At 54.3% G+C, this 15,322-nt stretch overlaps 1 protein-coding gene across 1 annotated transcript in view; it reads left to right on the top strand.

Annotated features, from left to right (window-relative positions):
- LOC140404722 (phospholipid scramblase 2-like) overlaps nucleotides 1-15,322 on the top strand; it is a 49,024-nt gene that overhangs the window by 12,550 nt on the left and 21,152 nt on the right. The window contains exons 3-6 of the mRNA XM_072493404.1: nucleotides 1,210-1,544; nucleotides 8,588-8,630; nucleotides 10,427-10,647; nucleotides 14,290-14,451. Of these exons, the coding sequence (XP_072349505.1) occupies nucleotides 1,210-1,544; nucleotides 8,588-8,630; nucleotides 10,427-10,647; nucleotides 14,290-14,451 (761 nt within the window). The remainder of the gene's footprint in view (nucleotides 1-1,209; nucleotides 1,545-8,587; nucleotides 8,631-10,426; nucleotides 10,648-14,289; nucleotides 14,452-15,322) is intronic.

Here is a 15,322-nt window from a genome sequence, read left to right as displayed (position 1 = left end):
GTAAAGCTCCTTCTACACTGTCCCCATCAAACACTCCCAGGACAGGTACAGCACGGGGTTAGATACAGAGTAAAGCTCCCTCTACACTGTCCCCATCAAACACTCCCAGGACAGGTACAGCACGGGGTTAGATACAGAGTAAAGCTCCCTCTACACTGTCCCCATCAAACACTCCCAGGACAGGTACAGCACGGGGTTAGATACGGAGTAAAGCTCCCTCTAGACTGTCCCCATCAAACACTCCCAGGACAGGTACAGCACAGGGTTAGATACAGAGTAAAGCTCCCTCTAGACTGTCCCCATCAAACAATCCCAGGACAGGTACAGCACAGGGTTAGATACAGAGTAAAGCTCCCTCTACACTATCCCCATCAAACACTCCCAGGACAGGTACATCACGGGGTTCGATACAGAGTAAAGCTCCCTCTACACTGTCCCCATCAAACACTCCCAGGACAGGTACAGCACGGGGTTAGATACAGAGTAAAGCTCCCTCTACACTGTCCCCATCAAACACTCCCAGGACAGGTACATCACGGGGTTAGATACAGAGTAAAGCTCCCTCTACACTGTCCCTTTCAAACATTCTGCACACCTGAGCTCTCCCCCTCCTGATCAATGTTAAATTATTATTGTTCCCACTCGCCATGCAGCCTGTGCGAGTGAGGAAACTAGTTAAATATCAATTCAGCGGCCGAGGGGTTGAGTTATTTTAGGGTCGGATTCTTTTGACCAAACTGTGAACAATTGTGTGTCGTACGTCATTGACTTGACACTTGCACTGAGAAAGGGCTTTCCTTTTGCCACAGGCCACGGGGTGAAAGGTCAGCTCCTAGCCCACTGTCCACAGGTGAGAGGGACAATGTGTAACCCACGATGCCACAGGTTAAAGATCAGTGTCTTGCCCACAGGCTGCAGGTGAAGGGTCAGTGTATGGCCCACAGGCTAAAGCCCGTTGTCTATCCCACAGGCCACAGGTGAAAGGTCAGCGTCTAGCCCACAGGCTACAAGTTGTTGTCTATCCAGACTGTATCCCACAGGTGAAAGGTCAATATGTCGGCCACAGGTGAAAGATCAGTGCCTCGTGCATATGTCGCAGGTGAACAGTCAACGTGCAGCCCACTAGTCGTATTGGCGTCACGAGGCCCATATTTAGTCGTCTACACTGCCCCGTATTGAATGCTTCCACGTCTGTTTTTTTTTTTCCAGGCTATCCGACTGGACCGTACTCCCCTCCCCAGCCAGCAGGGTACCCCGTTCCTCATTACGGCTACCCCCCCGCTGGCGGGCACCCGCAGCCCAGCTTCCCCCCGCACGACGCCCATCATGCCGCCCCGGCCCCTGGGTTCCTGCCTTATCCGTCAGCGCCACCTGGCCACGTGCCCCCTCACCCCATCAGCCCCGCGGGCCACTACGGCGGCCCAGGAGTCCGCACCCCGCCATCAGGCACTCATCCCGGGCACCACGAGGAGGACCCTGGCATCATCCAAGCCCCGTTGATGGGAAACACTAGCGGGAGCCCTGGACTGGAATACCTGGCACAGGTAAGCCTCGGTCGCTGGCGAGGTGGGCGGATACGTGGCAGGGGAGAGGCGAATGGTCCATTTTGAGAGGAGGAATGGGCGGGTGGGGGAGAGGGGGGGGGAGGAAGGCGGGGGGTGGGGGGTGGCTGTCCAATATAAACAAACCAACATTCCCTATGTTTTTAATTGGAGGACTGGAAAGGGGAAGGGCTTGTCATGATATGCAACCAATGAACACTCAGAATAGGACGCAACCAATGGGCAGTCAGGACACTCAAGAGGTGGCATCACCACAAGGGGGCATGACATAAACACTATAAAAGGGATGAGGCACTCACACCCTGCCTCTTTCCACAGACAGACATCCAGAGAGTTAGACAGGGTTGAGCAGCAGCCTCACACCCCAGCACGTGGCTTGGAGCAAGCTGGGACAGTTAGACGGTTAGAAACAGGAAAGGAGAGGTCACCCTGTTAGGGGTTTTCTACAGGCCTCCGAAAAGTTCCAGAGATATAGAGGAGAGGATTGCAAAGATGATTCTGGATAGGAGCGAAAGCAACAGGGTAGTTGTTATGGGGGACTTTAACTTTCCAAATATTGACTGGAAACGCTATAGTTCGGGTATTTTAGATGGGTCCGTTTTTGTCCAATGCGTGCAGGAGGGTTTCCTGACACAGTATGTGGATAGGCCAACGAGAGGCGAGGCCATATTGCATTTGGTACTGGGTAATGATGCAGGTGTTAGATTTGGAGGTAGGTGAGCACTTTGGTGATAGTTACCACAATTCGATTCCGTTTACTTTAGTGATGGAAAGGGATAGGTATATACCGCAGGGCAAGAGTTGTATCTGGGGGAAAGGCAATTATGATGCGATGAGGCAAGACTTAGGATGCATCGGATGGAGAGGGAAACTGCAGGGGATGGGCACAATGGAAATGTGGAGCTTGTTCAAGGAACAGCTACTGCGTGTCCTTGATAAGTATGTACCTGTCAGGCAGGGAGGAAGTGGTCGAGCGAGGGAACCGTGGTTTACTAAAGCAGTCGAAACACTTGTCAAGAGGAAGAAGGAGGCGTATGTAAAGATGAGACTTGAAGGTTCAGTTAGGGCGCTCGAGAGGTACAAGTTAGCTAGGAAGGACCTAAAGAGAGAGCTAAGAAGAGCCAGGAGGGGACATGAGAAGCCTTTGGCAGGTAGGATCAAGGATAACCCTAAAGCTTTCTATAGATATGTCAGGAATAAAAGAATGACTAGGGTAAGAGTCGGGCCAGTCAATGACAGTAGTGGGAAGTTGTGCGTGGAGTCCGAGGAGATAGGAGGGGTGCTAAATGAATATTTTTCGTCAGTATTCACACAGGAAAAAGACAATGTTGTCGAGGAGAATACTGAGATTCAGGCTACTAGACTAGAAGGGCTTGAGGTTCATAAGGAGGAGGTGTTAGCAATTCTGGAAAGTGTGAAAATGGATAAGTCCCCTGGGCCGGATGGGATTTATCCTAGGATTCTCTGGGAAGCTAGGGAGGAGATTGCTGAGCGTTTGGCTTTGATCTTTAAGTCATCTTTGTCTACAGAAATAGTGTGGAGATGCCGGCGTTGGACTGGGGTGAGCACAGTACGAAGTTTTACAACACCAGGTTAAATAGTGTTACAACACCAGGTTAAATTCAAAGATGCCAAACAATGCTAGGAATGCGAGCATTGTTTGGCATCTTTGAATTTGTCTATATATGTGTTTCTGGAACAGACCTCTGCATTCACCTGAGGAAGGAGCAGCGCTCCGAAAGCTAGTGACATCGAAACAAACCTGTTGGACTTTAACCTGGTGTTGTAAGACTTCGTACTGTACAGGAATAGTGCCAGAAGACTGGAGGAGAGCAAATGTTGTCCCCTTGTTCAAGAAGGGGAGTAGAGACAACCCCGGTAACTAGTAGACCAGTGAGCCTTACTTCTGTTGTGGGCAAAATCTTGGAAAGGTTTATAAGAGATAGGATGTATAATCATCTGGAAAGGAATAATTTGGTTAGAGATAGTCAACACGGTTTTGTGAAGGGTAGGTCGTGCCTCACAAACCTTATAGAGTTCTTTGAGAAGGTGACCAAACAGGTGGATGAGGGTAAAGCAGTTGATGTGGTGTATATGGATTTCAGTAAAGCGTTTGATAAGGTTCCCCATGGTAGGCTACTGCAGAAAATACGGAGGCATGGGGTTCAGGGAGATTTAGCAGTTTGGATCAGAAATTGGCTAGCTGGGAGAAGACAAAGGGTGGTGGTTGATGGGAAATGTTCAGACTGGAGTCCAGTTACTAGTAGTGTACCACAAGGATCTGTTTTGGGGCCACTGCCGTTTGTCATTTTTATAAATGACCTGGAGGAGGGCGTAGAAGGATGGGTGAGTAAATTTGCAGATGACACTAAAGTCGGTGGAGTTGTGGACAGTGCGGAAGAATGTTACAAGTTACAGAGGGACATGGATAAGCTGCAGTGCTGGGCTGAGAGGTGGCAAATGGAGTTTAATGCAGAAAAGTGTGAGGTGATTCATTTTGGAAGGAATAACAGGAAGACAGAGTACTGGGCTAATGGTAAGATTCTTGGCAGTGTGGATGAGCAGAGAGATCTCGGTGTCCATGTACATAGATCCCTGAAAGTTGCCACCCAGGTTGAGAGGGTTGTTAAGTTGGCGTACGGTGTGTTAGCTTTTATTGGTAGAGGGATTGAGTTTCGGAGCCATGAGGTCATGTTGCAGCTGTACAAAACTCTGGTGCGGCCGCATTTGGAGTATTGCGTGCAATTCTGGTCGCCGCATTATAGGAAGGATGTGGAAGCATTGGAAAGGGTGCAGAGGAGACTTACCAGGATGTTGCCTGGTATGGAGGGAAGATCTTATGAGGAAAGGCTGAGGGACTTGAGGCTGTTTTGGTTAGAGAGAAGAAGGTTAAGAGGCGACTTAATTGAGGCACACAAGATGATCAGAGGATTGGATAGGGTGGACAGTGAGAGCCTTTTTCCTCGGATGGTGATGACTGCTGAATCTGCGCACGCCTCTAGTTAGGCCTCGCGCCTCTGCTGGAGTATCGAGTCTAGTTCTGGGCATCACGCTCTGCGTAGGTTGTCAGGCCCCCGGCGGGCGTTCAGAGAAGAACGCTCACCGAAGCTGCAATTTTACAAATGGGAATACATTAAGTTGACGGGACGTGAGCGTCTCTGGCTGGGCATGCATTTACCGCCCATCCCCTCGCTGCCCTTCCGTTTCCGAGGGCAACGAACTGAGTGCCAACATGTCGGCTTGACCTGGGTGAGGACGGCAGATTTCCTCCCCTGAAGGATATTCGTGAACCCCGGATGGGGCGTCCAATAAAAAAAGGGAGACATGTGAGGTCCTCTGAGGGCTTTTAACACGGGCGATGCTGAGAGATTATTAGCACCTCCTCCACAAACCTAGAAGGTTTGCAGCTAGAGATTGTAGTTTCAGGATTGGGGGAGGGGGGGGGCTTCCCTTTTTAAGACTGAGGTCAGTGCGAGATAGTTTCTTGATGGCCAGCGTAGACGGGATGGGCCGAAGAGCCTCCTTTTGTGCTGTCAAACTCTCCTTGACTTTATAATGAAATGAAGTGAAATGCGCTTATTGTCACAAGTAGGCTTCAATGAAGTTACTGTGAAAAGCCCCTAGTCGCCACATTCCGGCGCCTGTTCGGGGAGGCTGGTACGGGAATCGAACCGTGCTGCTGGCCTGCCTTGGTCTGCTTTCAAAGCCAGCGATTTAGCCCTGTGCTAAACACCCAAACATTGGGCGCGATTTAATTTTAAAACGACAGTCTGTTTTGGGTGGGATTAGGGGGTTGATCCCAACAGGAAACCCCCCCCCCACCACCATGAGGCCGCACTTTGACATAATTTCCTGTGCTGAGGGGATTCTGGTGGGCGGAGCCCCTGAGTCCTGGAAGAGATCGGGGCGCCATTTTTAAAACCCCCAACGCCCCCAAACTCGCTTGTTCGGGGGTCCTCGAACCCCCCCCGCCCCTCCTCCCCCTTCCCCACACCTTACCACATTCCGACAGGACACTCCCTCTCCCGATACCCGGCCTGGGCAAAATGCCAGTTTGGCACTGCCGCCCTGGCAGTGCCCCTGCCAGCTGGGCAGTGCCGCACGGGCACCAGCAGTGCCATTGTGCCAGCCTGGCCAAGGGCGAGCACTGGGTGGGGAGTGGGGGGGGCCTCCGATTGCCTGGGTAACCCCTGCCCCCTCCCACACAAGCGCCGTATAGCCTGGTCTCCGTTTCTGGGGGCCGGTGCTAAATGGCGCCCGGCTGGGGTCTCCTCGGCGGGGCCGGTCGATGCCGGGCACCGGTTAGATCTGGCGGCAGGATGGCAGAGTGAGCTTTTGTGCTCTTTTAATGATGCGAGTCTGGGCCCCGCCCACCGCGGCTGCTCCCGGGATCTACCGCCCACGTCCAGTGCGGATTCCGACGGATCATGGTTGGTAAATCGGGGCCCATTGAAGCATAGAAAATAGGAGCAGGAGGAGGCCATTCGGCCCTTCGGGCCTGCTCCGTCCATCATTCATTATGATCATGGCTGGTCATCCAACTCGAGCCGCTGTCCCCCTCCTCATATCCTTTGATCCCCTTCGCCCCAAGTGCTTTATTTAACCAACTCCAACTTCTTGGGGAAGGTAGTCAAGGCATACGGCATGCTTGCCTTCATTGGCCGGGGCACTGAGTATAAAACTTGACAAGTCATGTTGCAGCTGTATAGAACCTTAGTTAGGCCACACTTGGCGTATGGTGTTCAATTCTGGTCGCCACACTGTCATGTGACTGTACCTTTAAGAAATGGGTGTTTATAAATGGGTGTGTATATAAATATCTGTAATGAGAGTACCTTTAAGAAATGGGTGTTTACTACTGCAGTGATGTCAGAGAGTGTGTGGAGCTGGGCTGTCTGTCAGCTTTTTACTTTCATTTTTGAGCAGGCTGCAGGGTGTGTTTTAGTTTTGTTTTCAGTGTTGGAGCTGAAGCCAGACAGAGCGGGTGTACTGTTGATCTCTCGGCCATGAAAAGACTATCTCTTGACCATTTGGTGAATTCAGAATGATAAATGTTCTCAGTAGTGAATGTAAACCTAATGTGCTTCTGGTTAAAGGTGTTCTAAGTCTTATGGATGTTAAAAGGAAAGCTTAAAGGATTACTTAGTGTTGTATTCTTTGGGGGGTGTATTTGAATTGATGGTTGCTGAGATGTTCACTGTATGTTTTAAAAAGGTTAACTTGAGTTCATAGAATAAACATTGGGTGGAATTCCCCCCCCCCCCCCGCCCCCACACACGCCGGGCGCCGCGCGAGTCCCGCCATGCCGTCCCGACGCCCGCACGCGATTCTCCCACCCCGACCCCCAAACCGGCGCGGCGCGAATCACGGCTGGCCGCTGGGAGAATCGCCGCTTGCCGTTGGTAACGGGCGAGCGGCGATTCTCCGGCCCGGATGGGCCGAGCGGCCTGCCCAACACGACAGGTTCCCGCCGGCGCCATCCACACCTGGTCGCTGCCGGCGGGAACAGCGCGGGAACGCTGGGAGGTGGGGGGGGGCGGTTGTGGGGGGGGCGAGGGGGGGTTCCTGCACCGGGGGGGGGGGCTCAAAAGGGGTCTGGCCCGTGCCCACCGATCGGCGGGCCGGCCTCTCTGAAGGAGGACCTCCTTTCCTCCGCCGCCCCGCAAGATCCATCCGACATCGTCTTGCGGGGCGGCCGCGGGGAGGACGGCAACCGCGCATGCGCGGGTCACGTCATTTACGCGGCGCCGGTCGCGTCATTTACGCGGCGCCGCTTTTGCGCGCCGCCAAAGCCCGGCGCGCGTAAATGACGCGGCGCCGCTCCTAGCCCCCCGGGGGCGGGAGAATAGGGGGCTGGGAACGGCCTCCGACGCCGGAGTGAAACACTCCGGTTTTCACTCCAGCGTCGGCACTTAGTCTCCCGATGGGAGAATTGCGGCCATTGTTTTGCTTTAAAAAATACTTTTCCATTTCTGCTGTCCCACACCTGGAGAGTGGGCCGTGTGCTCCCCATACCACAATCTAGTAAAAGTTGTGGGTCAGGTGAACTCCATGATACACTTTGGGGTTCTCTAAACCCTGGCCCATAACAGCTACCAGAAGGATGTAGAGGCTTTAGAGAGGGTGCAGAAGAGATTTACCAGAATGTTGCCTGGTATGGAGGGCATTAGCTATGAGGAGCGGTTGAATAAACTCGGCTTGTTCTCACTGGAACGACGGAGGTTGAGGGGCGACCTGATAGAGGTCTACAAAATTATGAGGGGCATAGACAGAGTGGACAGTCAGAGGCTTTTCCCCGGGGTAGAGGGGTCAATTACTAGGGGGCATCGGTATAACGTGAGAGGGGCAAGGTTTAGAGGAGATGTACGAGGCAAGTTTTTTACACAGAGGGTAGTGGGTGCCTGGAACTCGCTGCCGGAGGAGGTGGTGGAAGCAGGGACGATAGTGACATTTAAGGGGCATCTTGACAAATACATGAATAGGATGGGAATAGAGGGATACGGACCCAGGAAGTGTGGAAGATTGTAGTTTAGTCGGGCAGCATGGTCGGCACGGGCTTGGAGGGCCGAAGGGCCTGTTCCTGTGCTGTGCTTTTTTTTTTGTTCTTTGTGGAGAAATTTCTTCCGGGAGTTGGGATTCTTTATGGCAGAGGATGGAGGGAGTTTAGTGGTTGATTATATTCCCGACTTGAGGTCGGTAGATTTTTGGATTCCACAGGAATTTATGGGATTCGGGATGGGGCTGGTAATTCCGCGCTGTGCTCTTCGCCCCCACACCAATTTCACAACCCATTGACCATTTTGAGCCTCTTGATGAGGAGCCTCCATTCTCTCTCCCTCTCTCGACGATGCAAGGATTAGTCAGGTCGGGAGCTTGGTTATGGGGCAGTAATGGGCGAGAGGGGCTTGTCGGATCGTGAGCAGGGAGGGGGCAAATTGGTGGGGCGGGCGAGCTGGCGCACCCTCTCAAGGGGCTGGGGCCTTCTCCAGGCTTCTGTATTCAACCGTGGTCTGCTTTGTCCGCAGATTGACCAAGTCCTGATCCATCAGAAGGTGGAGATAGTGGAAGGTAAGCTGATCGAACGCAAAGTCTTTTCTTTCCTACCCCTTCAGGCGATGGGGGGGGAGGGGGGGGGGGGGGTGGAGTGGGGGGGCGTCATTGGCGTTTGCCGCCCCATCCCCGATTGTCCCCTGACGCGGCAGGGGGGGTCCCAGGCTCTCCCCTCTCACCCGCCTGGGCCTAGGCCTCATCCAGTGTCTCTCAGAGCCTCTCTCTCGGTCGGAAGGGAATGAGCCATGATGGAGGGGGAGGGGGAGGGGGAGGTGGGTCTTGCTACCCGATAGGCCACCAGACGTGCCGGGGGTGGGGGTGGGGGGTGGGGTAGGGGTACAGAACTCTAGCGCACCGCTCTCAATTACTGGGGCCGGTTGTCATGGCAACAAGCACGGTCCCTTGCGGGTTCACCATCGAGGGAGGACCCGGGGTGGGGTGGAAGTGGCCCTTAAGGTGATGGGTTGGGACCCCCGGTGGTCACGCCCGTGATTACGCCCTCCCGGCAGCGGCGGCGCCGCAGGGACTTGGGCCTTCTGGCGAGTGGGCGGGGTCAGATCCATCGGGTAAGAGCTCATTAACGACGTGGCCAGGTTCGGGGTCCCTCTTTCGGAGCAGGCCAGGGAAGGCTGACTAGGCCGGATCCTGGGATCAAAGGGGCTCACTTATGAAGGGAAGGTTGAGCAAATTGGGCCTGAACCCGTTGGAGTTTCGAAGAATGAGAGGCCACCTTATTCACACATGAGATCCGGAGGGGGATTTGACAAGCGAGTGGATGTTTCCTTCTCGTGAGGGGGGGAGGGGGGGGAATCTAGAACCGGGGTGGGGTGCGGTTTCCAAATTATAGGCCTCGCATTTAAGACTGGGATGAGGAGAAATGTTTTCTCCCAGAGGGTCGTGAGTCTGTGCAATTCTCTTCCTCGGGGGGGGGGCAGTGGAGGTCGAGGGTCACTGAGCTAGATCTATCGTTGATAGCCAAGGGGGGTCGGGGTTCGTGGTGGGTGGGTGGGGTGGGTGGGGGGGGGGGGGGGTGGGGGGACAGGAAAGTGGAGTTGAGGCCGCAATTGGTGCAGTCATGGTCGCGGAGCCAAATGGCCTGCTCCTAGAATCCCCACCTTGCAGAAGGAGGCAATTCGGGCCCATCGGGCCTGCACCGACCCCCTGAAAGAGCACCCTACCCGGTCCCCCTCGTCCGCCCGACTCTCGTAACCCCACTTAACCAGGGGATCTCTGGACATTCCTGCTCCTATCCCTTGTGTTTGATGTTGGAGCGAGATCCTGGCCTCAAGGCCCATTACTGAAGAATGAGGTCTTTGGGACAGGACCCCCGGTTCGTGCTGAAGTGGGACATCTGGGCACTTGGGCCCTTGAATGAAGGAGTTGAGATCCTGAGCCAGCGCCGCTTTTGAAAAATTTAAGATGGGAAGGCAGCTGGGCAACACGGTGGCGCGGTGGGTTAGTGCCGATGCCTCACGGCGCCAGGGACCCGGGGTCGATTCCGGCCTCGGGCGACTGTCCGTGTGGAGTCTGCACGTTCCCCCCCCCGCGTCTGCGTGGGTTTCCTCCGGGTGCCCCAGTTTCCTCCCACAGTCCAAAGATGTGCAGGGTTAGGTGGATTGGCCGCGCTACATTGTCCCTTAGCGTCCAAAGGTTAGATGGGGTTAGGGGGATAGGGCGGTGGGAGTGGGCCAAGGTTGGGCACTCTTTCAGGGGCGGTGCAGACTCGATGGGCCGTAGGGCCTCTTTCTGGGCTACAAAACTCTACGAATCTAAGACGGCCCCACTCGTAACGGTTCTGACCTGCACTCTTCCAGCTCTCTTCAGTTTTGAGACCAAGAATAAGTATGTGGTCAAGAACAGCCTGGGTCAGAAGATCTACAGCGCCAAGGAGAAGAGTGACTGCTGTACGAGGAATTGCTGTGGCTCGCTGCGCTATTTCAACATGAAGCTGATGGACAACACAGACAGAGAGGTCATCCACCTGGTGCGACCCTTCAAGTGCGTCAGCTGCTGGTTCCCCTGTTGCCTCCAAGAGGTGGGTATGATTGGGGTGGGGGGGGGGGATGTTTATGGGCACCGCCTGGGCCTCGATCGGGCGGCGCGCAAAGGGGGTCTGCCCACTCGCCTGAACGCCCAGGCACCTGCAGCGCCACCCGCTGCCGGGAGGGCGTAATCACGGCGTGACACGTTTACATAGGCGGTGACAAACCTCAACGGGAAACCTTCGCGTTTGCGTCGCGCCCTCGTGTGACGCAGGCAAAGTGGCTCTTGAGGTCGAGCAGAATTTGGCACCCGCCACCGCCAAAAGCGATTCCATGGCAGAGGCCCGAAAACTAGGTCACTTAAGAGGTCGGTTTTAAGGATTTGTCTAAATCGGGCACAGACGGGCGGAATGGGCCCTCGTATGCTCTGAACGTTGCTGTTTGAATCTCTGCAGCCTTTCTCTCTCTTCCATTGAGACGTACCAGAAGCGTTAAACCTTTAGATTTAGTTGGCCAGATCGGGCCTGCATCATGGGACAGCAAGTTTCGATGCAAAGCAAGATTCCACAACAGTCTCTGCAACATCTAAGTCTCTCAAAACTCCTTATTTTTTGGGGGAGTGTTGTAAACCGGGCAGCCGATTTGCACACAGGAAACTCCCACAAACAGCAATGTGACGAAAGTATTTTGGTCGACGGATAAATATTGGCCACAGGAGAAACTACCCCACCTCCCCGCCGAGTTTATTTGAAACATCCATCTCGGGCAGTAGGCCCTCGCTTCGATCCCCCATCAGAAAGACCCCAAGTGGCACGGCGCCCCCCCCCCCCTCGGTAACCGCGCCGGAGGGCCCTGGGGTGGGACTCGGGCCTACAGCCTTGAGACTGCAATTTCTCCCCACTAGGCCGCAGTTGTGAGCCCACCTTCGACGGTTAGATTTTTCTTTTGTGTGTGTGTGTGTGTCTTTTCCAGTGTCGGGCGACAGGGCAAATAGACAATTGAGATTTTGGGGTGGGTGCAGCCCACGGTCGCATTCTTTCCAAACCGGTTACTAGGTGGGGCCTACACGGAGTGACTCATCCGCTCAATTCCAGCTTCTCCCTCACCGCAACAGTGCGTCTCAACCTCGGAGCTGGGCGCCCGGTGAACTCGCAGCCCAGACCCCCCCTGTCTGGGCCGAGATCGGTGAGCCACACCTCGGCTTCCCTGAGGGGAATCCTGGCTTCATCAAAGGGCCACACCAGTAGGCCAGGTTCAGCAGGTTTGCAGCTGGCGAGAGGCTCCTTACTCAGCGAACAAAAACAAGAATACGCACTGTCTCACCCTGGCTCACACTGAGGCCTGTCAAACCCACAAAATGTAGGGGAAACCAATAAAAGGTGTCCGAAGTTGCCTGGGAAACCTGAAAATGCAACTTACTGGTACCAGTATTACTGGGATTTGACCAGGTTGAACTCCTAGAATCATGGAATCTCTGCAGTGCGGAAGGAGGCCATTCGGTCCATCGAATCTGCACCGGCCCCCTGAAAGAGCGCCCTACCTAGGCCCACTCCCCCGCCATAACCCCCACCTAACCTGCACATCTTTGGACACTTAAGGGGCAATTCTAGCACGGCCAATCCACCTAACCTGCACATCTTTGGACTCTGGGAGGACACCGGAGCACCCGGAGGAGACCCGCGCAGGGGGAGAGGGTGCAAACTCCACACAGACAGCCACCCAAGGCTGCGAATTGAACCCGGTTCCCTGGCGCTTGGTGCTAGCCCACTGTGCCCCGGTGGCACCCTGAACTGTATTTTATGTTCCCTCGGTTAAACATTTAATGATGACCGTTGTGGATTGTCATTCAAAGCCCGTCTGGTTCCCCTTCGGGGAGGTAAATCTGTCGTCCTTAACCCCGATCGGGCCTACATGTGACTCCAGACCCCACAACCATTTGCTTGACTCTTTTAACTGCCCTTCGGAAATGGCTGAGCGACACCCACTCCGTTCGAGGGGCAATTAGGGACGGGCAACACCCGGGACCAAATTTTAAAAAAAAATGAAGGAGATTTTAATCGAGGTGCTCAGTTGAAGGGTTAAGTGTGAATAAGGAGAAACTGATTATAATACAGCCGTGGGATTGATAACCGGAGGGAAACGGATTAAAGGGAACCAGGGAAAGAGGCAGAAGGGGAGGGGCGGAGATTTATTTTCTTTTTAAACGCAGCGAGTTGTTGGGATCTGGAAGCCCCTGGGTTAAAGGTCAGCAGTAGCTGAATCGATAAGGCGTTTCAAAAGGGGGAATTGGGTCAATGCTTGAAGAGGGTAGCATTGCACGGTAGCATTGTGGATAGCACAATTGTTTCCCAGCTCCAGGGTCCCAGGTTCGATTCCCGGCTTGGGTCACTGTCTGTGCGGAGTCTGCGCGTCCTCCCCCCGTGTGTGTGTGGGTTTCCTCCGGGTGCTCCGGTTTCCTCCCGCAGTCCAAAAATGTGCAGGTTAGGTGGATAGGCCGTGATAAATTGCCCTTAGTGTCCAAAATTGCCCTTTATGTTGGGTGGGGTTACGGGGATAGGGTGGAGGTGTTGACCTTGGGTAGGGTGCAGTCTCGATGGGCCGAATGGCCTCCTTCTGCACTGTAAATTCTATGTTACGGGTGGGGCTGGGCGGGGGTGGTTGTGTGTGTGGGGGGAATTTGACAGACGCTATGGGGGAGGGAGCAGGGTGAAGGAAGTCTTGCATTTACCTAGCACCTGCCGCCAGCTCAGGACCTGAGGCCGCCCATTTGAGACGGAGGTGAGGAGAAATATTTTCTCTCAGACGGCCACGGGTCTCCAGAACTCTCTTCCTCAAAATGGCGGCGGAGGCCGAATCTTGGAATATTTTGAAGGCCGAGGCGGATTGATGCTTGATCGGGTGAAAGGTTACCGGGAGGTGAAAGATTGCCGGGAGGTGAAAGGTTACTGGGAGGTGAAAGGTTACCGGGGGGGGGGGTCACAATCCGATCAGCTGTGATTGTATTCCATGGTGGAGCAGGCTCGAGGGGCCGAATGCCCACCACCCGCTCCTGATTGGCAGGTTTTGCAGCCAGTGGGGTGCTTTTCTAAAGAATGAATGTGGCCATGGCTGTGATGTCGGCAACACAAGCAGCTAATCTTCAGCACAGCAGGATCCCAACCAATAACCTGTTTGGGTGACGTCCGTTGCGCGGATAAGCATTTGCCACAGGCCAGGGAGAAGCCTTCGGCCCTCCAGCACCGGGAGAAGAACGAACGGGTGTCTAGAACCTTCCCGGCTTGGAGACCAGAGTGACGGACTGAGCGTGGGTGCCTTGGGAGGTCGGAACAGGTGGGATGGGCTGCGCGGGCTTCTTTGACGCTATCATTCAATGGCCACACCTCTCCCTCCCCTCCCCCATCCTCCTCCCTCGCCTCCCCACCCCCAGCAACCCTTCAAATGGGTGCCATGGGATCTTTTTTAAGATCGGGCCCAGGGCCTGTTCGAATAGGAATTACGAATCCCACAGGAGCCCGTGAGGAAAAGTGGCCATTTTCAACAGTCACCATCGCTGGTGTCAGGGGGGGTCATTCAACTGGGTGGGGAATCACTTTGACCCAACTGGCACACTGTCGTTCCTTGCTCCCTGACCCATGACCGTAAGGCCTGTTCGGAAGGCCGCCTTTAAAGAGCGCTCTCTCTCTCTCTCCCTGCAGCTGGAGGTGCAGTCACCCCCTGGGAACACCATTGGCTACATCAAACAGACATGGCACCCCTGCCTGCCCAAGTTCTCCGTCCAGGATGTGGAGAGAGAGACGGTCCTGAGAATCGTGGGGCCCTGCTTCGCCTGCAACTGCTGCGGGGACATCAACTTTGAGGTAAGTCCGGGCCTGAGGCAGGGGCTGGGGAGATGGGATGGGGCAGTTGCAGGGGTGTGGGGTATATCAGAGAGTGTTACAGTGAGGGCTGTGGGGTATATCAGGGAGTGTTACAGTGAGGGGTGTGGGGTATATCAGAGTGTTACAGTGAGGGGTGTGGGGTATATCAGAGTGTTACAGTGAGGGCTGTGGGGTATATCAGTGTTACAGTGAGGGGTGTGGGGTATATCAGTGTTACAGTGAGGGGTGTGGGGTATATCAGTGTTACAGTGAGGGGTGTGGAGTATATCAGAGAGTGTTACAGTGAGGGGTGTGGGGTATATCAGAGTGTTACAGTGAGGGGTGTTGGGTATATCAGTGTTACAGTGAGGGGTGTGGGTTATATCAGTGTGTTACAGTGAGGGGTGTGGGGTATATCAGAGTGTTACAGTGAGGGGTGTGGGGTATATCAGAGAGTGTTACAGTGAGGGGTGTGAGGTATATCAGTGTGTTACAGTGAGTGGTGTGGGATATATCAGAGTGTTACAGTGAGGTGTGTGGGGTATATCAGAGTGTTACAGTGAGGGGTGTGGGGTATATCAGAGTGTTACAGTGAGGGGTGTTGGGTTTATCAGAGAGTGTTACAGTGAGGGGTATGGGGTATATCGGAGTGTTACAGTGAAGGGTGTGGGGTATATCAGAGTGTTACAGTGAGGGGTGTGGGGTATATCAGTGTGTTACAGTGAGGGGTGTGGGGTATATCAGGGTGTTACAGTGAGGGGTGTGGGGTATATCAGAGTGTTACAGTGAGGGGTGTGGGGTATATCAGAGTGTTACAGTGAGGGGTGTGGGGTATATCAGAGTGTTAAAGTGAGGGGTGTGGGGTATATCA

The sequence above is a fragment of the Scyliorhinus torazame genome, chromosome 31 (assembly GCF_047496885.1).
Source record: "Scyliorhinus torazame isolate Kashiwa2021f chromosome 31, sScyTor2.1, whole genome shotgun sequence".
NCBI classification, from domain to species: Eukaryota; Metazoa; Chordata; class Chondrichthyes; order Carcharhiniformes; family Scyliorhinidae; genus Scyliorhinus; species Scyliorhinus torazame.
The sequence above is the reverse complement of the archived record's forward strand: the minus strand, read 5'-3'. Positions and strand labels throughout refer to the sequence as shown.